At 41.0% G+C, this 26,485-nt stretch overlaps 1 protein-coding gene across 3 annotated transcripts in view; it reads right to left on the bottom strand.

Moving 5' to 3' along the window:
- Positions 1-26,485, bottom strand: part of CORIN (corin, serine peptidase) — a 281,826-nt gene that overhangs the window by 204,873 nt on the left and 50,468 nt on the right. For all 3 annotated transcript variants that reach the window (XM_045019311.1, XM_045019312.1, XM_045019313.1), the window contains exon 3: positions 25,630-26,082. In XM_045019311.1, the coding sequence (XP_044875246.1) occupies positions 25,630-26,082 (453 nt within the window). The remainder of the gene's footprint in view (positions 1-25,629; positions 26,083-26,485) is intronic.

The raw sequence follows: 26,485 nt of genomic DNA, 5'->3' as shown, positions 1-26,485 counted from the left end.
AAGTCGATGGCTGACACTCTCCCATTGACTCCGCCTGTGCCTCTCACTCTGGTGGAGTCCTGGAGTCGATGGGAGAGCGCTCAGTGGTCCATTTATCACATCTAGACACAACAAGATAAATCAATCCTTGCTGGATCGATTGCTGCCCGTCGATCCAGCAGGTAATGTAGACAAGCCCTTAGTTCCTATCTATATGAGCAATAAGCACAGATATCCTCTGGTACTTTAGTTCTCTTGTCTGACCATCCTTGCAAAATAGTTTGTCTTAAGGTTTGCAGGACAACATCATTTGCAGTAGCAGCATGAAATTCTTTCAATTTCTGATCTCAAATAGGCAAATAAGATATCATGAGATGTACTGCAACATCATCTTCCTCCAAATTTACTCCTTCACCATGCTTTATCCAGAGCATACATGTTGCATCAGCAATTGCTAGCTCTTTCCCTGGTCTGTATCCAACTTCCAATTGATAAATCTGGAGGGTTAGCAATCATCTTTGAAACTTTGTTGGAGAACTGTACATGAGGTTTTCTGAATGGCCTCCAGAGGTTTGTGGTCTGTTTCCACAGCTTATTTTTCTCCATAGAAAAACTGATGAAATCAAGTACAACCAAATACTATGGCCAGCATTTCCTTTTCTATTTGGGCATAGTTCTGTCATGCAGCTGTCAGAACTTTCAAGGCATAAGCAACAGAAGCCTTGTTTTGTATCAACACAGCTCCTAATATGGTAGAACTTGCATCCACTGATACAGTAATTGGTTCTTTGACATTAAAGTACTTCAGCACAAGTGTACCATATGTAGTTTTTTCAAGTGTTTATATGCCACTTAATGTACGGGCATCCAGGCAAACTCAACATCTTTTCACAATACGTGTCTTAAAGGAGTTGCTACTGTTGCCATGTTTGGGATATACTTCTCAAGGGAAGTAACCTTTTCAAGAAATCTTTGCAATTCAGCTTTGCAGGTTGGTGCAGTCATTTCAGTTATAGCAGCAATTTTTGAGTTTTCAGATGTTAGACCTTTTGTCAAGTGATGCCCCAAATAGTTTATCTGTCAGAGCCAATTTGCATTTAGTTTTGTTCAGTCACATGTTCCTTTCATGACACCTATCTAGAACTCTCTTGAACCTTTCATCATGTTCTCATCTGGTATCTCCCCAGTCATCTATATCACACCTTTCATTCAACACCTTTCATACCTTCAAATGTTACTCCTAGGGGCATTCTGCACCAAAAATTAAAAATTCTGCACACGTTTTAAAATTCTGCAAAATTTTGCAAATTTTATTTGTCAAAATAACACTACATAATCATGCCAGTTTCAATTATTTTGGTAATCTCTTTCAAAATATCTCTCAGCAAATATGTCTGTAACAATATAGACAGACACACACAAATTCCCTCAGGAATAGAGAGTTAAAGATACCTCTCTGACAACCCAGTTCCTGTTTGTCTGCCCCTCTCCTCGCCCCAAGCCCAGCTGGGGAGCCAGACATCCACAACCCTTCCCGCCCCCGACCCAGATACCCACATCTCCTCCTCCCCAAGAGACCAGCCACATGGCCCTCTTTGCCCAGACACCTGAATGCCCTGTCCCCCAGAGCCCAGCTGTGGGGCCCCCCGGCCCAGATACCTGCACCACCGCCCACCCAAATCCCAGCTACGGGCCCCCACTTGCCCAGATACCCACACCCCCTCCCCACCCAGAGCCCAGCTGTGGGGCCCCTAGCCCAGACACCTGGGTTTCCTGGGTGCCACATACGGAGAAACAGATCCTGCAAGTGCTTGTCTGCTTCTGTGAGGGTAAACATCTGTTTGCACTGGGACTTTACCTTTCCAGAGTGGCACATTTTGGCAAAATGATGTATTTGCCACATCTTCAGCATTCTTGCCCATACACAGGACAATTTCTTATGGCATGGCTATAGCTGCATATATCACAACCCTTAGTTACTTCTGACTGCTTTTTTTTCATTTCACTTGATTGCAGGCTTTTATTAGCAGGAGGACACCCTCCCGTCCATGACTGCATGTCTGGGTGCTTACTAAAAGGTGGGTTTATGCTGCAACATGTGCACGTTTTTCCAGTTCACCCAGCCTGTTCAACTATTTTGCAGTCATTCCATCTGCATGACATATGTCCATGCGCATTCAAGGGTTAAATTGTCTCCGTCAATAACCTGCACCGAGTGTGACTACCATACTCAATGCAGTCTTTAATGAGCAAGTCACACAGTTCTCCAGATTCACAGGATTGTGCTGCCAGTTTTAAATCAGTCCCATATTGATCTATACTTTCCTCTTCTGACTGACTTCTAGTGAAAAATTTGTGCCTCTCATGTGTGACATTTCTTCATGGGCCTCAAACTTATTCTTTCAGACTTGTGTTTTTTCTTTAGCTGTTGAATTGTCAAATTGAAAAGTGTTAAATACCTCTCTTGCTTCTTCGCCTGCCACAAGATGAAATAATGTTGTTTGCAGCTGTTCATCATTTTTGTCTGCACCACTCACAATGCTGTACAGCTCAAATCCTTGCGTCTACTTCTCCAGTTTTCTGCTGCATTTCCTTCAAGCACTAACTTTCCTGGAGGCTTTAAGTCAGTCCATTTTTCATATGTTTTCTACTCTTTTCTTACTTTTAGCTTTGTTCTGACACCATGTAATAGCTGTTGCAAAGGCAGCTATTATACTATAAGAATAGATACTGGAGACTTTAAATAACGGTAAACACATAAGTTATTGTTGAGAACTGTAGAGATAGGTATTCCTAGCTTGCCTGCCTGGCTCAAAGTGATGTAGCAAATGCATGTGCTTCTGCTGATAAGACTCACTACATAATGATTTCCCCCATATGACATTATGGGTAACTTTGGTTTCTCCTCGAAAGTTCCTACTATTATTATAGACACTACACACTGCAGTGCAGCAGGGTTAGGACAGATGAGTTGCACTGTTAGAGCTGCTGTCCTTCAGATGAGACATTAAAAGAGCAATTTTACTCTAAAAATTGAATGTGTACAGTTGGTGTGGTTCTATGTTTATTGCATCTGACTGACTGTGCATCAATGTCCTCAATTTACAAGTAAAAGTATGAGTTTTTTAATTGCCATCCTGCAAACATAACCTGGGATCTTAAAGTGAAACGGGGCTCTGTCCTCCTCATGCATCTTTATCAGTAATAAAGATTCTGCAGGCCAAAGTATGCCTTTATTTACATCTGTAGAAACCCATTAAAGCTATCGGTGCGTGCTGTTTTGTTCAGAGGCCTAGATCCTAATTATAGTATTATGTTCCAAGTTGATAAGCAGCAAACACATCAGTCTTAGGTACACAATTGTAACAAAATAGAGAGTTGTAAGAGTACACATAATTTGGCATGAAGGGTTTTTATTTCTGGTAATGATGCTTGAAAATGAAAGGACTTGGCTTGACTTTCAAATCACAGGTGTAGTTTGTAGGGGTATCAGAAAAAATCATATATTTATTTGTAAACTGAGCAAATTTTACGTGTAGTCATTAAGAGGCAAACATAGCCTCACAGTGCTGTTTTAAAAGTAACTTTTCAGCATAGAACTATACTTAAAGAAAAAAAAAGTCCCTGGATGAAATCCTGACCGCATTGAAATCAAGAGAAAAACTCCCATTGACTTCAATAGGGCCAAGATTTCAGCCCCCATCTTTGGAAGAGAAATGGGTCTGCAGCCTGAGCAGAACTCTCCCTAATGAATAGGAAGGACACCCAGCTCCAGTAGTGGCCCCAGCACTTCCTCACTGGACTTCACCACTTGAGTGTAACCATGAGCAGCAGCCCATAAATCTCCTAGTATCTCTGGAAAACTAGAGAGAGAGATCTGCGGAACCCCAAATAGAGAAGAGGGTGTTTGTTTACCCCCCATAAAATGAAGCTCTAACACCACCATGGAGACAGGCTTCTCAGCCCTGGTCTACACTGTGGGGGGGGGGATGTCAACTTAAGATATGCAATTTCAGCTATGCAAATAGCGTAGCTGAAGTCGGCGTATCTTAGGTCAACTTACCTGGCCGTGAGGACGGCAGCAAGTCGACCACTGCTGCTCCCACATTGACTCTGCTTCCGCCTTTCGCGAGCTGGAGTTCCGGAGTCAACGGGGAGCACGTCTGGGGATCGATTTAGCCGCGTCTAGACGAGACACGATAAATAGATCCCCGATAGATCGATCTCTACTCACCGATGCAGCAGGTAGTGAAGACCTGCCCTCAGAAACTTGAAAACCTCTCATACTTTCATTTTAAAAATCTGGCCATTATAGCTTTGAAGGATCTATAATATGAAAGCAGCTATATAAACCCATTCTTTTCTTTTCTCTTACAATTACACACCTAAGACTCTGGGTTTCTTTTGCTTAAGGTAAGAACATAAGAACGGCCATACAGGGTCAGACTAAAGGTCCATCCATCCTTGTAGCCTGTCTTCCAACAGTGGCTGATGCCAGGTGCCCCAGAATGAACAGAACAGGTAATCATCAAGTGATCCATCCCATTGCCCATTTCCAGCTTCTGGCAAACAGAGACTAGGGACACCATCCCTGCCAATCCTGGCCAAGAGCCATTGATGGACCTATCCTCCATGAATTTATCTAGTTCTCTTTTGAACCCTGTTATAATCTTGGCCTTCACAACATCTTCTGGCAAGGAGCTCCACAGGTTGATTGTGCATTGCATGAAATAATACTTCCTTTTGTTTGTTTTAAACCTGCTGCCTATTAATTTCATATGGTTGCCCCTAGTTCTTGTGTTATGAGAAAGAGTAAATAACACTTCCTTATTTACTTTCCCCATACCAGTCATGATTTTATAGACCTCTATCTTATCCCCCATTAATCCTCTCTTTTCCAAGCTGAAAAGTCCCAGTCTTATTAATCGCTCCTCATACGGTAGCCGTTCCATACCCCTAATCAATTTTGTTCCCCTTTTCTGAACCTTTTCCAATTCCGTTATATCTTTTTTGAGATGGGACAACGACAGCTGCACACAGTATTCAAGATGTGGGCATACCATAGATTTATATAGAGGCAATATGATATTTCCTGTCTTATTATCTATCCCTTTTAGTGATTCCCAATATTCTCTTAGCTTTTTAGACTTCCGCATTGAATGGATGTTTTCAGAGAACTATCCACAATGACTCCAAGATCTCTTTCTTGAGTGGTAACAGCTAATTTAGACCCCATCATTTTATATGTATAGTTGAGATCCTGTTTTATAATGTGCATTACTTTGCATTTATGAACACTGAATTTCATCTGCCATTTTGTTACTCAGTCACCCAGTTTTGAGAGATGCTTTTGTAGCTCTTCGCCGTCTGCCTGGGACTTAACCATCTTGAGTAGTTTTGTATCATCTGCAAATTTTGCCACCTCACTGTTTATCCCTTTTTCCAGATCATTTATGAATATGTTAAATAGGACTGGTCCCAGTACAGATCCCTGGGGGACATCACTATTTACTTCTCTCCATTGTGAAAACTGACCATTTATTCCTACCCTTTGTTTCCTATCTTTTAACCAGTTACCAATCCACAAGAGAACCTTCCCTCTTATCCCATCACAGCTTACTTTGCATAAAAGACTTTGGTGAGGGACCTGATCAAAGGCTTTCTGAAAATCTAAATTTACTATATCCATTGGATCCCCCTTTTTCACATGCTTGTTGACCCCTCAAGAATTCTAATAGATTGTTGAGGCATGATTTCCCTTTACAAAAACTATGTTGACTATTATGTTTATCTATGTGTCTGACAATTTTGTTCTTTACTGTAGTTTCAACCAGTTTGCCCAGTACTGAAGTCAGGCTTACCTCCTGTAACTGCTGGGATCACCTCTGGAGCCCTTTTTTAAAATTGGCATCACATTAGCTATCCTCCAGTCATTTGGTACAGAAGCTAATTTAAATGATAGGTTACAGACTATAGTTAGTAGTCCTGCAATTTCACATTTGAGTTCCTTCAGAACTCTTGGGTGAATACCATCAGGTCCTGGTGACTTATTACTGTTTAGTTTATCAATTTGTTCCAAAACCTCCTCTAATGACATCTCAATCTAGGACAGTTTGTCAGATTTGTCACCTAAAAAGAATGGCTCAGATTTGGGACTATCCCTCACATCCTCAACCATGAAGGCTGAGGGAAAGAATTCATTCAGTTTCTCTGCAATGGCCTTATTGTCCTTGAGTGCTACTTTAGCAACTCAATCGCGCAGTGGCCCCACTGGTTGTTTAGCAGGCTTCCTGCTTCTGATGTACTTAAAAAAAAATTGCTATTACTTTTTGAGTCTTTGGCTAGCTGTACTTCAAATTCTTTTTTGGCCTTCCTAATTATATTTTACACTTCATTTACCAGAGTTTATGCTCCTTTCTATTTTCCTCACTAGAATTTAACTTCCACTTTTAAAAGGCTGCCTTTTTGCCTCTCACTGTTTCTTTTACTTTGTTGTTTAGCCATGGTGGCTCTTTTTTGGTTCTCTTACTATGTTTTTTTAAGTTGGGGCATCAATTTAAGTTGAGCCTTTATTATGGTGTTTTTCAAAAATTTCCATGCACCTTGCAGGGATTTTACTTTTGGTGCTGTACTTTTGGTATCTAGATCAACTAGGAGTATGACATTCTAGCTAGGGTCTGGTCTTTGAACAAAACTACTTTCCAAAATTCATTCTCTTCTTCCCAAATTATAGTACTTCGTTTGGATCTCTATGATATCTTGTACATTTTTCATACCTGTCACCATAAAAGACAGCCAGCCCTCCTGGCCTATTTCCAGTCTGGAATTTCCCTTGGTGCAGTCCATTTTGGACCAGATTCTCATTTCAGATGCCTGCTGCATAACTCAAGAAAAGCCCCTGCCGTGTGATTTTCTTGTGATGTGCCACAATGCATGCCACTTGTCTGAGATTAGACTGTATTACACTACCATCAGGGGGATCTGTAAACTGTTTTTCCTTTAATTAAAATAGCAGTATTTAGATCAACTATATTACAATGAAAGTGTACTCTATTAAAAAAAATTCATATGGGCTTTGAGTTCAAAATAAGATGAGAGTTTCACATTCCAGAAATCTCATAAACTGCAGGCTCACTTTCTTAAGAAAATAAAGAAGTTGGTTGCTGGGCTGAATGTCCGATTGACATTAAACTCTGAATACTTCAAAGAAGTTATAATTATATCTGCTCAAAATGTTCCTATGAAGATAATTTTTCACTTCCTCCATAATCTATCTGGTTATGTCAGTCATTGAAAGGGTACTGTAATTTCTTGATTACCTGTTCTGGTTTCCTCTAGTATTTCCACTTCAGACTCTAGAAAATATTTGTTTTTCTGACATCTGTCCTGCATTTGCCATTGTAAATAATGAGAAAAAGAATGCACTTAATTTCTTCAGCAATGTCAAGTGCTTTGGTGTTTAAATTATTCTTGCCATCTGTTAGAGACCCCTGCTGTCTCCTTCCCAGGCTTCTTTTTTGTTCTGTAAGTGGTGGAAAATTTTCTTTTTATAACTTAGCTTCTTATGTAAATATATTTCTTTTCATTCTCCATCCCTGCCTTTTCTATCAGTTCTTTTTTTACGTCAACTTCATTCTGTAATTTTTTACAGTCCTCTTGTATCCTGAATAGGTCTCTTATTTTCCTTTACAGTTTATATATCCTTGTTCATACAATGAATAAAGTGACTGGTACTCATAATCCATGGACATATAATTTATCTTTCAATATTTTTCACTTCCATCACAATCCTTTTTTAATTAATTCAATTCAGATTTCACTCAACATTTCCTGAAGTTAAAAGGGACATAGTAAGGTTTCAAATCGCAATTAAAAAATTGCCTTACTTATACACATTAGATTATTCAAACACACATCACTTAAAAATAAACTAATTTGCAATTTCCTCTTTATGGATTTTAACTTATTTAAATGATGTAATGAATGCCTGTTGTAACCAGGATATGCCTGGTCATCTTTAAGACTTTAACTGAATAGTGCTTCACAAACATTAATTTATTAATCTGAATACTCTGTGAGGCAGGCACATTACTGTTATCAAACCCACAAGACTCTTGATTTTCAAAGGTTCTAAGCATCCACAATGCCCACCAACTTAAACTGCAGTTCTGGGTGCTCAGAACTTCTAAAAAAAATCAGTCCCGCGATTGCTCAAGTTGGGCACCCAAAACCAGAGGTTCCTGACTTAAAGGTTTCAGAGAAAGTCAATGGTATACCTAAAACTTGAACATGGAGATTCCCAGACCTGTATACAAACATCTAGACCACAGACTGCTTTTTAAAAACATCAATTGTACTATAAGCCAAACATTTCAACTTAGGTGTCTAAAGTTAGACACCAAAGTAATAGTGGCCTGATTTTCAGAACTGCCAAGTACCAACAAATTCCACTGAAGTCAATGAGAGCTGTAGGTACTCAGCACCTTTGAAAATCGGGTCACTTTTTAATATTAAGGAATTTAACTTTGGCCCCAGTTCAGGAAAGTATCGCTACCCAGGACAGCATTTTAGTATGTGCTTAAGTGCTGTTTTGAGTAGGGAATGCTTTAGTCCATGCACAAATGTTTTCCTGAACAGGCATCTTTCATGGTAGGCAGCTAAGTTTGAAAATCTTGGCCTATGGTATTTGCAGATATCTTGAAATGTAATGTGTGCGCCAAAGTGCAATATTAGGCAACATTTAGAAGAATAAGAGGTTCATGGAAGAAGTGACTGTAGCTGAACAGGGAGGGCATTCCAAGCAGGTTCCAAATTCTGTGAGATTGTAGGAATAACTAAGTAATGTGGAATATGATAAAGAAATACAACATCACTTTATCTAAACGCCTACACATGATGACCAGGAAAAGGCAGAGTTGTTGCAAAATCCTCACAAATCGATGAAAACAATTCTTCTCATCCTGCTCTATGGCAATTTAGACATATAAATACCACAACAAGGAAATAAGAATATATTTAAGGGGGAAACTCTCCTTTAGAAGAGAGGCTCACAAATATTTTCATAGTATGGACCATATCTCACTAAACTGTTATATAGACTTTCTTGTCTCCCATTTGTTATTGTGCAGACCACATCCCCTCCCACTCGCAATTGCTTACATGGAAAAGTAATGGTGGAAAAGTACTGAATGTATGTTTCGCTTCCCTTAATGTGATTAAGCAGCTAGAAAAAGGGAGGCACTGTGGTCTAAAGGTTATGATGGTGAACTGAGAGTCAGGAGACCTGAATTCAATTCTCCACTCTGCAATGGACCTATAGTGTGACCTTGGGAAAGTCTCTTCCCCTCCTACCTGTTTATTTAGATTGTAATCTTTTCTGAGTGGAGATTGTGACTGAGCAGAGAGTGTCTAGCACAATGGGGGTCAAATCTTGGCTGGGGCCTCTAGGTGTAATACAGATAATATTGCTAATAACAGTGAGTTAGTGCCATGTGGTTAACCAGCTCTCCATAGAACATCACCAAATACTGTGTGGACTTCTAATAGTCTGTGGACCACTGCTTTGGAATTCCTGACTTACAAAGAAAAAAAAACCCCAAAACCATCTCACCTTAGAACTCTTCTCAATTACTCAGTATGGTTACAGCAATATATAAATATTTAATACATTAATAAGGATTTTCCAGCATTCACTTCAATTTCTCCCAAAATATCATCTCATGCTCACTCAGCATAAGCAGTGATGATGTTGCCCAAAATATTTTTTAGGATATGCTAATGGTTCTGCAAACAACACAGAGCTGTCCTTTCAAAACTGTTATTATCTGGAAAAATTGAGATAGGTGGTAGCCCTGTAACCAAAAATAGCTGATATATATTTACACTGCCCTAATGCCTTTCACAGTGAAAACAACATGCTTAGGGATTCCAGGCTTGTGATAGTTAGTATGCTTCAGTAATTTACTAGAGAATCCAAAAGATCTGCAGCTTTCAGTGATGCAAAGAGGTAACAGATCTTCCACTGGCATACAATTGGCAAAAGGCTACATTAAACCACAAAAACATTAGAGTCATGATAGTTACCACTATCCTTTTTGCAAAGGATATAAAACCTATTGCTTCAGATTTTAAACCAATGCACACCCCATCCTCCTTAGGAGTGGCTCGGGGTAGTGTCTATCAGAGTGTCCTTAGGCACTTAGGCACTGTCCTTATATACCACTCCCTCCACCTCCCTGGACCACTTCCTACCACATCTCCTGAGGTAGCAGTCCATACAGCCTCATGGTCTTCAGATTCCCTTGTGAGGGTAAATCCCTGGGAGTCCGACTTCCAGCAATCCGCTGGAGATAGCAGTTCATCAGTCTGGTCCCCGGATTTTTTGGTTTCCTGCAGTCTGTGTCTGTAGCAGCTCCTGGCCTGGAGCCTCCCCCAAGCATCTTTGCCCCGCGGTGGCCAGCCTAGAATTAGCTGGGCTCTTTTATACTGAGGCAGCAGTTGGGGCATGACCAGCCCAGTCTGAGGGGTGGGACTTCGGCCACCCATAATGTGGAGTGAATTCTCTCTTGTCCAGTGTGGGGTATGCACATCCCATCACAGTTTGATGTATGGTAATATCCCTGCTCCTCGTCAGAGACTTTGACATGAAGGGTGCAGAATGACAGAAGGTTTTGTGCCATTCAAGTCAGTAAGAGAGGAGCTTGCTTTAAAAGTGCTGCAGACCACATTCCTTCTTGTTTCCTTCTATGGGCTACGACAGAAACATTGTCCAGTAAGACTCTTATTGTGCACAGAGTGAGCTAGTGCTCTTAGGCCATATCAGACTGCTCTGAGCTCCAACAAGTAGATGCTGTATTATAATCTCTCTTTTGGGACCATGTATACTGCATCATGGCAGGGCCAACTGTGCTCACCATCCTCCCAGACTGGCATACATTGCAAGGACCATCTAGCCTAGCTTTAATGATTGAGTACTACATTATTAATCTGTCCTTTTCTAGACACTATTTCAGAGAGCTAGATACAGCCTGTGGGACTTCTACTCTCACTGATGGCTGAGCTATGGATAAGCCTTGAATGTGACCTGAACTACTGTAGCAGGCACATACACAAAACTGGCATCCCTAAAATTAATTTGAGATTGAATTGTCACTTCTGTGGCACCTCTTATTTCCCTTATACTATCCAAATTACACTGATGTTCCATGGAGATGAATACCTGATGCCTGATGGTATCTATTATTCATCTGGTGGTGAAGGTAGAATGCACAGTGAATATTTAACTTTATACTCCGATCACTGGTCTACAATTTAGTGCTATTTAGTATGTATTTTGATGTGCTGAATTCAAATATGACAATTAAAACAACTGATTGGCTACTGTTTCTAAGTTATTTAAGTTTTTACATTTTATGTCTATGTATATTGTGTAGATAGTAGAGTTTTAATCATAAATTGTAAACCTAGATCTTTTCATGTGTTTATGGTTGCTTTACATGATAATATTTCACTTGTCCTGTTTATGTAACACTTTAAAAATCAGCAAAAGGGTTATATAAATAAAATTTATTATGAAACAAAAGGCAAAAAACTATTATGTACATAGTTTAGTCCTATTCAGTGTCTACTCGGCGCTTCTTGGCTTGTCTCTTGTATTCATTAAATGGAGCATCTCTTGTCACTGTCCAGCAATAGTCTGCAAGCATTGATGGGCTCCATTTGCCCTGATAGCGTTTCTCCATTGTTGCAATGTCCTGGTGAAATCGCTCGCCGTGCTCGTCGCTCACTGCTCCGCAGTTCAGTGGAAAAAAATCTAGATGAGAGTGCAAAAAATGTATCTTTAGTGACATGTTGCAACCAAGGCTTTTGTATGCCTTGAGGAGGTTTTCCACCAACAACCTGTAGTTGTCTGCCTTGTTGTTTCCGAGAAAATTTATTGCCACTAACTGGAAGGCTTTCCATGCCATCTTTTCCTTGCCACGCAGTGCATGGTCAAATGCATCATCTCGAAGAAGTTCACGAATCTGAGGACCAACAAAGACACCTTCCTTTATCTTAGCTTCACTTATCCTTGGAAATTTTCCACGGAGGTACTTGAAAGCTGCTTGTGTTTTGTCAATGGCCTTGACAAAGTTCTTCATCAGACCCAGCTTGATGTGTAAGGGTGGTAACAAAATCTTCCTTGATTCAACAAGTGGTGGATGCTGAACACTTTTCCTCCCAGTCTACAATGACTGTCGGAGTGGCCAATCTTTCTTGATGTAGTGGGAATCTCTTGCACGACTATCCCATTCGCAGAGAAAACAGCAGTATTTTGTGTATCCAGTCTGCAGACCAAGCAAGAGAGCAACAATCTTCAAATTGCCACAAAGCTGCCACTGATGTTGGTCATAGTTTATGCACCTCAAAAGTTGTTTCATGTTGTCAGGTTTCCTTCATATGGACTGCATGACCAACTGGAATTGATGGCAAAACATTGCCATTATGCAGTAAAACAGCTTTAAGACTGGTCTTCGATGAATCAATGAACAGTCTCCACTCATCTGGATCGTGAACGATGTTGAGGGCTGCCATCACACCATCGATGTTGTTGCAGGCTACAAGATCACCTTCCATGAAGAAGAATGGGACAAGATCCTTTTGACGGTCACGGAACATGGAAACCCTAACATCACCTGCCAGGAGATTCCACTGCTGTAGTCTGGAGCCCAACAGCTCTGCCTTACTCTTGGGTAGTTCCAAATCCCTGACAAGGTCATTCAGTTCACCTTGTGTTATGAGGTGTGGTTCAGAGGAGGAGGATGGGAGAAAATGTGGGTCCTATGACATTGATGGTTCAGGACCAGAAGTTTCATCCTCTTCCTCTTCCTCATCTGACTCAAGTGAGAATGATTCTGGTGCATCAGGATCCGGCAGTCCTTCTCCGTGGGGTACTGGGCGTATAGCTGATGGAATGTTTGGATAATGCACAGTCCACTTTTTCTTCTTTGACACACCTTTCCCAACTGGAGGCACCATGCAGAAGTAACAATTGCTGGTATGATCTGTTGGCTCTCTCCAAATCATTGGCACTGCAAAAGGCATAGATTTCCTTTTCCTGTTCAATCACTGGCGAAGATTTGTTGCACAAGTGTTGCAGCATATGTGTGGGGCCCACCTCTTGTCCTGATCTCCAATTTTGCAGCCAAAATAAAGGTGATAGGCTTTCTTAACCATAGTGGTTATACTGCGCTTTTGTGATGCAAAAGTCACTTCACCACAAACATAGCAGAAATTATCTGCACTGTTCACACAAGTACGAGGCATCTCTGCTCACTTTGGCTACAGAAATGTGTCCCTTTGCAAAATCAAACACTGACAAATAAGAGAGCATGACACTGTATGATTTCTAGAGCTGATATAGGGCAATTTGTTCAGCAGAGTGATGTAAGCTTCGTTATGATTGCATCATCCATGACTTCTAGGAATAACATGATGCAATTCATATCATGTATGGCGCAATACCAGCTTCAGATTGCATCATTCATTGTTTTGCCTAAAAAGCAAGTACTGTCCAAACCCAGTCATAGATTTATTCATAGATCCAGTCAAAGATGTATTTTAGTCATTTCTGGTTTAAATTGAGATCCCTTCCCTTTATAACTCACTTATCCTCCGCTATTCCCAAGTCAAGGGTCATATATATGGACCCAATAGCATGTCTTGAAAACTAGAGCCAATCAACAATTTTAAGCAACATTTTCGTTCTCAGTGACCCAGAATTAGTAAAGATTGACTACATTTATTTCAGAAGCATTTTGGCTGTAGAGCAGTGTATTATAAATCTGTGATTCTCCAGGAGAATTCTCTATTGACCTCAGGATGTTCATTTCCATGTTGCCTCTTGACAGGACCATGATCAGCTGATTGTCCAAGAAGGGTATATATGTTTATCTCTTCCTGTCTAAGGGTTGCTACTGTGACCACTAGGACTCTGGTAAAGACTCTGGCTCTGTGGATAGTCCAAATAGGAAAGATTGGTACTGTAAGAGTGTTGCCAGTCATAAGCAAAGTAAAGAGACTGTCTATGGCAACAGTCCCTAAACTTTTGAGGGTCACACCTCTCTGTTACCCCTGTCCATGCCCGCCACACACCCTTGGAACCAGGAGCAGGGCCACAGCTCAGGAGTGGGGACATGGACATGGGAAAGGGGGCCAGGAGCGAGGCTGGGACCAGGGGCCGAGGCTGGGACCAGGATTGGAGCTGCAGCCAGGATGTGGTGGGGGCTGGCAGTCGGGCCCACAGCCAGGTGCAGCTCCGCTCCTGGCTTTGCCCCCAGCCTCAGCCCTGGGCCAGGAACAGAGCCGTGTTCAGTGGCCAACACTGGGGGCTGGTGCAGGGCTGAGAGACGTGCTGAGGCTGGGGACAGGGCCAGGCACAGGGCCGGAGCCAGGGACGCGGCTGGGAGCGGGACCAGAGCAGAATGGGAACAGGGAGAGGCTGCATGGCGCTCCCTCCCTGCACCCATGGGGCCTGTCTCAGGCCCCGCCATGCCTTCCTCCATGCCCGCTAGGGGGTGTGTGCCCCACACTTTGGGGACCTCTGGTCTATAGAGATGGGAAACTGGGATGTGAAGATAAGCTTCCTTCAGATCTGTGGAAAACAGGAAATCCCAGATTAGGATGAGGAGGAAATATGATAGGTTAAGAAGATGGGGGAGAGGGGGTGAGGCATTGTTGGCTCTTTTGTGGCAGGGAGGGTAACAATTTACTTGGCACAATTTTTTGAAAGGGGTGGGGAAACAAGAGAATTTTGCATTAGGGAATGTCACATATCTTGCTTGGAGAAAAGTTTCAAAAGCAGCACCTTGTTAAAATTTGGGGAGCACATCACAAAGGCAGACACTCCGATGACTCAGTTTTTATGTGCAGAGTTTATACGGTATTGTTATATGTGAGTAGGCCCTTCGGATACTTGGTATGGGTATGTTCCTTGAAGACTCAAATTATTTTGTTTTCATATTTTAGTTAAGGGCTGAGGTTTTATGCCTAATATTTTTTGTTGTGAGCAGATGATCTGTTAAATTTCATCTTTCCTCAAACTAATCCTGAGATTGGCTGATTTGAGCTGTAATTTGTTCCATACCTTGTATCTAGCCACAGCCTAATTTTATCAGTCTTTAGTGTGCCATATATGGAGATGCATTTCCAAGAAACAAGTGATAAGATTCATTTCATTCTGTGTTTTTCTGAAGGAGCTGGGGGTCTATTTCCAGCATCACAGAAGGCTGGATTGAGTGTTGAAGGTATATTTGAAAGCTTTTGTGTGAGAAATTAAACTTTTTAAATACAAATGTGTTTGCTGAAGAAGAGACACAGACATTCAAATGCAATGCCTTACAAATGTGTTTCCAATAAATTAAAATGAGGACTGGGTTCCATTAATAGAATTTAATTATTTAATTACACATGTTTTCATATTTTTATAGTTGGAATAACAAAGACAAATATTTTGTTAACAACATAAAGATTCACAGTAGAGACATAAAGGCTACAAATAGGGAAGGAGTGAGCTATCTAAACAGAGTCTTGTTGGATTCCCAGTTACCAGAGCTTGGTCACCATTTACCAGTAGCCAAGGGTACTTTTTACAGTTATGTCCTGGACGACGTCATGACCTCTTTTTTGTGATGCAATCTTACCTCTGTAATTCATGCCTTCCTTACCTCCAGACAACACTAATGTAATGTGCTCTACTTGGGATGGTACCTTAAATCTATTCAGAAACTAAATCTAAGGCAGAATGCAGCAGCCCGCTTGGTAACTGGAGTACTGCAAGTACATGCAGCCTGGATGTTGAAATCTGCAATGCCTCCTTTGGATTTTCCAGGGGAAATTTAAGATCCTGGTATTGATCTATAAACTCCTAAATGCCCTGAGGCTGACCAATCACCACTCCCTGTGCCATAAATCCACAACTGAGTTCTTCAGAAGCACTCAAGCTGGACCTCCACTGAAAAAAAACAAGAAGAGGTTGCTAACAGAAGTTTCTATGAAAGACCTTTTCCTTTGGAACATTCTTCCCACTGACCCTAAATACTGTAGCCCAGATCTGTTGACCTTCAGGGCAAATGCTGTGATGATGATGCTGACTTTCTTTTACATACTTTACATTGTACTTCTAGGGTGATATTTTCATAAGTGCTCAGTGGTGGCCTAACTCTGTTCTGAATGAGCCTATGGTAAAACTCTCCTTGACTTCAGCAGGAACAATGGAGTCAGTGGGGCTCTGTGCGTGCATCGCAATTAAGAGGTTAGCAAACACATTAGTTTGCAAGATTGGGGATTAAATGTCTTGCAAATGTTTTGCAGATACTCTGTTCTTTTTAGTTTGTCACCTTATGCTTTAATGTAAAGAGAGTCGTGCAAAATTGTTTTGATCAAACAGTTTCTATCAGGATCATTTACTGTTTAGAATATATCTATGTTAATAGCAGATATCAAACTTAAAATATGATTATGATAAAAAAGTGGCAATTGGAAAACAATATTTTCTCACTCAAAAGACCTGTATGTATTCTGGATCCTATCTATTTACTGACAAAAAAAGTGTTTAATATTTATCACTCGTTAGTGCCACAGAGCCAATTCAGTTCTGTCAGATAGTATGTTGGGCTCTCTTCTGGGTCTCATAACAACAACAGGAATTGTTAATTAAAGTTCTGTTTGCAGAATATTTATTATTGGTCATGTGCAAGCCAAAGAGAATACAGCTTGGCTATCAGAGTTTGAGGAACTGGCAGTTAGGAAAACCTTCTTTTTACATGTAAATTGAGTAGATTTAATCTGGATGCCATTGAAAAACAATAAATATGAAAAATTTTACACAGTCACTTTTCAGAGTAGAGCCACACTTAAATTGCGCAAATAATTCACAGGCTGGAGATTTGTAAAACTCTAAAAGAGTATTTTTGAATGCTCATACTTCAACTTCCCCACTCCAAACACAAAGTCTTTTTACTTCTTTAACATCATTTGTCTAATAAGTAGAAACATCTTTCCTCAGTCTTGGCTTTTTTAGACCTTTACATGTTATACTGATTACAGCAGATTACCATAAAATCAGGCCAAGACTGCTTTCAGTACAATTAAGCAGGCCCCCATATTATATCTTATGCAGTTATTCAGACATGCAAATTTAATTATCCAATATTCCAAGACAAAGAATTTTTTATTTATAAGAGAATATAACCATTTATTTTTTCATTTTTATCAATCATCATGACAAAGTTCATGTAAATAGATTTTGTGCCTGGGCTAGTAAATTTTCATGATAATTTTGCAAGGCTCAATGTATTAGATATTCAAGCTTCAGCTACTGTGGCCAATTTATCATCACTTCAAATTTCCTGTTCCCAAATGATACTTATTTAGAATGTATTTACTTTTTATTTTGTTCTTGAACTTCAAAAGTTTTCAGTGATAAAAGAAAGAAAATGTTAGAAACAGCAAGAGATTCAGATTGAAAGACATGACCTGTCTTTGCTGGTTACATGTGAATACTGTATTCTCCAAACAATTCTATGCAACATGACAGTAGTTCTGAACCATAAGCTGATGTATCAGTACTAATACTTCAGGCTTTGTTCCTGATATTCTAGACTCTACCTTGGTACATTAATGATGAGTCTACATCCACATCCTACTTTATTGAATGTGCTATAATCTACAATGGATCGTGCAGAAGCATGAAGTAGACCAAGTCTGAGTGTAAGTCGCAACATCCAGTTCCCAGAAGCAGGCACTAGCTAATAAAGCCAAGGCATACATCTAGTAATCTGGTATAAAGGCCAAAAAAATAACCAAACAACAAGACAAGCCGAATCTACCTGGTACTCTAGCACAATAGCCACAAATACTCTTTACTGAAACAACCAGATAATTCATTTTACCTGTGTTTTTGAGAGAGAAAGAAAGAATGTGGCAAGTTTGAAAAGGAAATAATACGGTTCTCAGCCAATTAATTTACAGTACCACTAGCGTTCACTCCTGCCATTCTTAGGGAGTATCGTGCCACCCTTGGCATATTACTTCATACATAACCTCTTGGCCAGTTGATAGTTTATTATTTTGTCGATGAGCATCTGTTTAAACTATAAGCCATAAAATGTAAAAATGTACTACATATGCACAAGGAGGAACATTGGCTCAAGGCTGAAAAGGACTTGTGCTCTTTACATAAAAATTGGTGTTAAAGTGCTACGTCTATAATTCTAAATGCACATAGATGTCTCAAAGGCAGGGGAAAACAACAGGTACAAAACCAGCTTTGTTCTAACCTGGAAGTCTCCCACTCAGCAGCACAGCACACTGCCAAAAAGCTGAAGAGTGTAGACACATGAGCAAGCGAAAATGTAATTGTGTGGGGGTGTATGAAATCATGTATTCATACTACTACATATAGTATTCATTCCAATGTACATCTGAGTCTGTTAAATATATTATACAGAGGATTGTTTCACTACTATGTATTTAGGTAGGTGATCATCTAGAAACTAAATAAGCACAATAAGGAGCCATGAGTTTAGGGTGACCAAATGTCCTGATTTTATAGGGACAGTCCCAATTTTTTAATCTTTTTCTTACATAGGCTCCTATTACCCAGAGCCCGATTTTTCACATTTGCTGTCTGGTCACCCTACATGAGTTAGCACAATAACTGTAGTGAATTAAAGTCACAAACTTAGTTGGAGGGACAATATATGATGGGACTGACAAACTTACTAAAATTTGTGCCCTGAATGTTCGATATTTATTTTGTATACTTCTAATTGCTTATGAGGGGAAAAAGTAAAAGGGTAGTAAGTCTCTTTTTCCTCTTAAACACAAACTGAAATGAAAGAGAAGGTTGTATTATTATTCCAAACTCTCTGTGAAGTTAACTTATTTGTAAAATGGAGGGCTGATACTCGACTGCCTCCTAAAGTAGAAGTACAAGTCCTTGCTCAATAAGAAATATTATAAGCATCAGTGAGTAGAAGAGGTGAAATGTGACCTCACAGGGCTAGTCTACACCGGCAATGCTAAAGCGCTGCCACCTTGTGTGCTCGCTCTAAAAAAATCACTTCCATGAGGGGCGCAGTTCTCAGCGCTGGTGCACTGTCTACACTGTCTCTTTACAGCACTGAAACTTGCTGCGCTGAGAGGGGTGTTTTTTCACACCCCTGAGCCAGAAAGTTGCAGCACTATAAATTGCGAATGTAGACAAGCCCTATAGTCTCCTGGCTCCCAGCCCCTGTGCACCTTTACTTAGGCTAAAGGGTACTTTGATTCAGAAGACTCTTCCTCTCTCTCTCTCTGATTCACCAGTGCTTCAGATCAGGGAGCCTGCTTCATCTGAACTGCAGAACATCCTACAATATCTGATACACTTAAGAGCTCTCCTCCTCTCCCTCCCCCAGCAACATCAAAGTCTCCCTCCCTCCTTATAATACAGCTGCAACAAATTTGTGTTTCAACAAAAAGTCAAAATAGATCGAGGTAAAAAACATTTTTATTTTTATCTTGAAGAAACACTCTATGTCCTTTAAGATAAACCAACACATGTAAAAGTATTCTTTTTTTCTATTTACTGTCAATTAGTGAATTAACAGAATACCACACAAAAGGTTTCTAAATTAAATGAATATACTTTATTGGACCTCTGGATTCTTTACAAGTTTCCCTATTGCTATTTTTGTTCTTAGAAAACACTCACATGGACTATGCTTGACCTATGCCAGTGACTTAAATCTATAGAGCACACTCCGTTTCCAAAACAACAAACCAGAAATACAGCCACATTAATTCAAATCTCTTGACCGGAAAAAACACATTTCTCCCCTTTCCTTCCAACACAGATGTAACTCAGAGGCTTGGTCTACACTACGCGTTTAAACCGATTTTAGGAGCGTTAAACCGATTTAATGCCGCACCCATCCACACTACGAGGCCCTTTATATCGATATAAAGGGCTCTTTAAACCGGTTTCTGTACTCCTCCCCAACGAGAGGAGTAGCGCTAATATCGGTATTACCATATCGGATTAGGGTTAGTGTGGCCGCAAATCGACGGTATTGGCCTCCGGGCAGTATCCCACAGTGCACCACTGTGACTGCTCTGGACAGCAATCTGAACTCAGATGCAGTGGCCAGGTAGACAGGAAAAGCCCCGCGAACTTTTGAATATCATTTCCTGTTTGCCCAGCGTGGAGCTCCGATCAGCATGGGTGGCGATGCAGTCCCAAATCCAAAAAGAGCTCCAGCATGGACCGTACAGATGTGATCGCTGTATGGGCAGACAAATCTGTTCTATCAGAGCTCCGTTACAGAAGACAAAATGCCAAAGCATTTTAAAAAAATCTCCAGACAGAGGCCACAGCAGGGACTCAGCACACTGCTGCGTGACAAGCGTAACGGAAAGCCAAAGAATCATATGGACGCTCATGGAGGGAGGGAGGGGGGACTGAGGACTCAAGCTATCCCACAGTTCCTGCAGTCTCCAAAAAGCATTTGCATTCTTGGCTGAGCTCCCAATGCCTGTAGGGTCAAACACATTGTCCGGGGTGGTTCAGGGCATAGCTCATCAATTTACCCCCCCCAGCCCCACCCCCAGAAGGAAAAGGGAAAAAAATCGTCTCTTGACTTTTTTAAATGTCACCCTATGTCTACTGAATGCTGCTGGTAGACGCGATGCTGCGGCAGTGAACTGCAGCATCCTCTCCCCCCCTCCCTGGTGGCAGATGGTACAATATGACTGCTATCCATCGTCATCATCAGCCCGTGAGTGCTCCTGGCTGGCCTCAGGTGAGGTCAGCCGGGGGCGCCTGGTGGAAGACGGTACAGTGCAGTAGGACTGGTATCCGTCCTCGTCATCAGCCCGTGAGTGCTCCTGGCTGGCTTCAGGTGAGGTCGGCCAGGGGCGCCTGGGTAAAAATAGGAATGACTCCCAGTTATTCCCAGTAGATGGTACAGAATGGCTGGTAACCATCTTCATCATAGCAACTGGGGGCTGAGCTCCATCAGCCCCCGCCCTTCATGTGTAAAGAAATGATTCTATACTGCCTGGACTATCATAGCAGCGGGATGCTGGGTTCCTCTCCCCCACACTGCTTAATGTCCTGCCTGGACTATCATAGCAGCTGGAGGCTGCCTTCCCCTCATTTTATCTCACTAACAAGTCACTGTTTCTTATTCCTGCATTCTTTATTACTTCATCACACAAATGGGGGGGACACTGCAACGGTAGCCCAGGAAGGCTGGGGGAGGAGGGAAGCAACAGGTGAGGTTGTTGCAGGGGCACCCCCTGTGAATGGCATGCAGCTCATCATTTCTGCGGGATCTGACACGGAGCGGCTGTGCTCTCTGGTTCTCTGATACACTGGTTCTCTAGTACACTTGCCCCATATTCTACGCAGGACTGATTCTATTTTTAGATACCATAAAGGAGGGATTGACTCGGGGAATCCAGGGAAAAAGGGCGCGAAATGATTGTCTGCCATTGCTTTCCCAGAGGAAGGAATGACTGACGACATTTACCCAGAACCACTCGCGACAATGATTTTTGCCCCTCAGGCATTGGGATCTCAACCCAGAATTCCAAGGGGCGGGGGAGACTGCAGGAACTATGAGATAGCTACGGAATAGCTACCCACAGTGCAACGCTCCAGAAATCGATGCTAGCCTCGGACCATGGACGCACACCACCGAATTAATGTGCTTAGTGTGGCCGCGTGCACTCAACTTTATACAATCTGTTTTACTAAACCGGTTTATGTAAAATCGGAATAATCCCGTAGTGTAGACATACCCAGAGTATTCCTTTACTAAACTGCTTTAAAGGAATTTAATTTCCCTGTTCACTACCTTTATTTAAAAATAAATTTTCAGTCACCTCTTATTTAACAGAGAAGAAACCAAAACCTCTCTCAGTGAAAATCATCTTTTGTTTCAAAACCTCCCACCTACGGAATAAAAGTTAAAACTTGATGATAGGTCACATAAAACTATCTTCCACTATGTTAGAACAAAAATTACATCTAATGGTAACAATTTTACTGTACTTGGTTTATTGCTGTGGCCAAAACTAGGGAATGTTTACTACACACATAGGCCAGTGATATGAATCAACCTAAGCAGTAAACTTAGGAAATTTCGTACAAAAAAGCAATTTTAAGAGAATACTGAGGTTACAAAGGTTACCGCAAGGACATCAGAACCATTAAATATATGGAGGCACTATTTTAGTCAACTACTGAATGGTGAGCCAGTGGCCAATCCCCCAGATATAGAGGACAGAGACAATCTGTATGTCAAATGAGGGCCAATCACCAGAGTAGATGTAGAAATGGCCATCAATCAGTTAAAAATTGGAAAGGCACCAGGTCTGGACAACACACTGACAGTGGTTGTTAACGTAGTCTATTATGTTCTTCTAGTCATTTTTATAGGCCTCTTACAAAAGACATAGGAAGAAGTAAAAATACCAAACAAATGGAAAAGGGTCATGCAGTGAAACTGCCAAAGAAAGGAGAACTCAGGAGAAAATGAAATAGGACTTTGAAATGTCTCTTTGGATTTAGCAAGGGCTTATCCTCTGTTGTGCTGAGAACTCAGTCAGTGTAAAAGCTGGAGGGGTATTCCTATGCTGTCTATTCCAAGTAAGGTATTTACATATATTATTCTATACAAAATAAAGAGGAATGGTAGATTCAAGGTTATGACAAGAACAGGCAGAGTTCAGAAGGAGGAATCACATATAAGTCAAATGATAATCTTATGTATCATCATAGAAATGTGGATCGAATAGCAATCACTACTTTATTTGAATTGTATAGATTTCCAGAAAGCCTTTGACACAGTGGATGGAACAGTTTAATGGAGGTTGTTTTGCCACTATGGAATACCTCAGAAATATGTGAACATCGAGAGCTTTTATGAAAATATGACATGCCACGTTACACATAACAGCAAACTGACTAAACCATTCAATGTTACTATGGGCATCAGGCAAGGATGTCTTTTGTCACCCATATCTTTTTACTGATAGTGGATTCAGTAATGAGAACGACCACAAAACCAAAGGGCATACAATGGACTTTCACACAAAAGTCAGAGGACCTTGACTTTGCAGATGACATCAACTTACTATCCCATACCCAGAGAGACATGCAAGCTAAAATTATCTGTAGACTTATGCACAATTGGTAGGGTTGAAAATCAACACTGAGAAAACTAAAATCATGAGAATAAACCCATAACAAGAAACACCAATAACACTTTCTGAGACTGACAAAGAAGAGGTCCGATATTTCCCATAGCTTGGCAGCACTGTAAGTACAACAGATGGAAACAGACAAAGGTTATTTTATTGTTTTATTACTTTTTCTCTGCAATGCTCTCACCTTAAGAATAAATGTGTTTGCTAATAAAGAGCTACATGCTCACTCATAACTGCTGACAGTTATAGCTGTTCAAAGCCCTGGGAAAGAAAGCAAAGTGTAGACTCTGTCCCGTTTACTCTGGCTTGATGGGGACATCACAGTGTAGGCAGGGAACTGTGCAGGCTGCCAAAAACCCGGTCAGGAGGGAGAAAGATGCTGATCTCCACCCAAGAGAGGTGACAGGTCCAGATGGTTTAGAGCAGGGGTCGGCAACCAGTGGCTCGCGGCTCGCCAGGGTAAGCACCCTGGCGGGCCGGCCCGGTTTGTTTATCTGCCGCGTCGGCAAGTTCGGCCGATCGTGGCTCCCACTGGCCGCGGTTCGCGGTCCCAGGCCAATGCGGGAGGCAGGAAGCTGCGGCCAGAACATCCCTCGGCTCGCGCCGCTTCCTGCCTCCCGCATTGGCCTGGGACCGCGAACCGCGGCCAGTGGGAGCCGCGATCGGCCGATCTTGCCGACGCGGCAGATAAACAAACCGGGCCGGCCCGCCAGGGTGCTTACCCTGGTGAGCTGCGAGCCACCGGTTGCCAACCCCTGGTTTAGAGAATACTTAGTCCTGCCATTAGTGCAGAGGACTGGACTAGATGACCTCTTGAGGTCCCTTCCAGTCCTATGATTCTATGACAGCAGAGGAGCCAGGAGCCTAGAGTGAGTGTCCTTGGTGGACCACAAGGGAGAAATATAGGTGCATTTGCTCTAACTGTGAAAACAGTGTGTAATATATTCCTAAAATTTACTCAAGAAGAGAAATCAGAGCTCCCAGCCATCCACCCCTTTCCATGGGAGAGGTTACTACAGCCATATTTTTTGGAAGCTTTCCTTTGGAAGTTTTTGTGTCATTGTAGGAGGAAAAACGAAATAGGACTTTGAAATGTCTCTTTGGATTTAGCAAGGGCTTATCCTCTGTTGTGCTGAAGAAGAGAAAAGCAGATAAAGGCATCCTCAGTGCTGAAGATATAAATCGTATCTCACATGAAAATTTTACACTAAGGGTTTTCTGATGTGACATTCTTAAATCACATCAGCTCAGCTTGAATGATACAACAATGATTAAAAATTTAACAGTATCGGCTGTTACTGCTTAACTAGCCACAGTGCCTGGCAGCAGAGTATGGCACACATCATTCTCTTTAAAATAACCAGTAGTATAAATCTTTCAGAAGCAGTTACCACCATGAGATACTGTCTCTCTATCCCCGCTACAGAAGTTCTCAAAAACACCATGACATTACTAATAGTAATGTGCCATTCTCACATCATTCTGGTTACAATTTCATCTCTGATTAAATCAGATAGCTGATGTATTCCAGTTCTGTGAAGATACCTTTGTGGTATCAGGTGATCAACAGCAAGACAATGGTATCAAAGTAAAAGGGAGCATTCAATGTTATTTTAATACTGTACCACTGCGTTTTAGAAAACTATGCAGGAATGATACCAATGAGTCCCTCCCCCATCCCGCCAAACTCTGCTAATAAAATTACCATAGTGTTATGGTATTGCACCAGTAGCTTCAGTCATAATGGTAAAACCTGACCACGATTATCTTCAATATTATTTGTTGTTATTGTTTATTATTTCTTTAGAGTCCCCACAAATGTGATAGAATATGTATTTGTAAAGAACCTATTAGCTTCAAATTGGGCAGGAATTTGTCCAATAAGATATGAAAAAATGTAACCTTAACATTAGGCCCCTATTCAGCACTGTGCCTAATTTTAAGCGTGTGAGTAGGCCCATTGACTTCAATGCAACTATTCATGCACTTAAAGTTAAACATGTGTTTAAACCATCTTACTGAATTGGAGCCTAAACTGATTTTTAAAATCACTTGAAATATGAAAGAACTCAGTCAAAAACACAGGGTTAAAATCTGCAATAACTCACTTTCAGCCAAGATAAACATGCAAAGCTATCACAATATGCAATATGTCAACCAAACAAACAGCAGTCTAAGTAAGAGTTACTTAACCACAAAGGAGGTTCACGTCTCTTCCACATCAGGGCTGACTATGTATTCTGATAAATTGATTCCTTAAGATATGGAACCTGCATGATGAACACTATCTAGAACTGACTTCTATTCCTGAGAATTCATGGGTTTGGGAAGTATTCCAATCACAATACCAACTGTATTTTTTTTGTACTTTTTGTGTCATAATTAGTTACAGAGTCAAATAAAATATCATCTTACTTTTTTTCAGATTCATTTCTTGTACAGCAGCTGGATGGATAGAACTTAATGTAGGTAGAGAGGATATCCTGTCTGTGATCTTGATGGATGTGTCTGTGGACCAAAGAGTTTTCTCCTCTGTAGTGGCAAATGACCACGTATGGTCTTCAGGGGCGCTGGTCAAAATACCAACATCTGTAGTAGTGGTGTTGAATGGTGGGGCTGGTGTAATAGGAGCCAAGGAATCTTCCTGTAAGGCCTGCCTAAACATACTTAAGTTTTCATGCATTTGGTCAATATGGGATAAAGGGCTTTGGGTCCAGGATGATGGCAGCACTTTGAGATCCACTGTGGGAACCACATCCGAACCAGTTTCAACAATATTTGGAAAAGGAATGTCAGATGTTCGAATGTTACCACCAGCAGCTAGAAGGTCACTCCCATTTGAATAAAAACATGTTTTTTCTAATATACCTGGAAGAGAAAAAAAAATGTTCAACACTTACAATCAACACATTCACCAGGATTATTAGGAAGGACAGAAATTTAACCAAATAGTTTTTGAAGGCTATACTACTTCTAACACAATAATTGTTAAAATAATGCTGTGACAGTGCACCCCATACCCTTCACAGTGATATTATTATGATATGATTAAGACATAATTATAATGTATTTTATGCAAGATAACTCATGTGAGGTGTCTTTGGAAAAGTTACCATTTGGGGAATATGATTATTCTAGTTATATGCATGTATCACTTTTGTATCTGAAGTTATGAATATTGACTATGTATCTGTATTTTCAAATGTAGTTACACCTGGGTAACGCCCACTAGAAAAGATGTTTTCAGTCTAGATAGTGGGTGGGGAAGGGC

Source organism: Mauremys mutica, chromosome 5 (genome assembly GCF_020497125.1).
Source record: "Mauremys mutica isolate MM-2020 ecotype Southern chromosome 5, ASM2049712v1, whole genome shotgun sequence".
NCBI lineage: Eukaryota > Metazoa > Chordata > Testudines > Geoemydidae > Mauremys > Mauremys mutica.
This window is presented reverse-complemented; position numbering and strand designations above follow the sequence as displayed.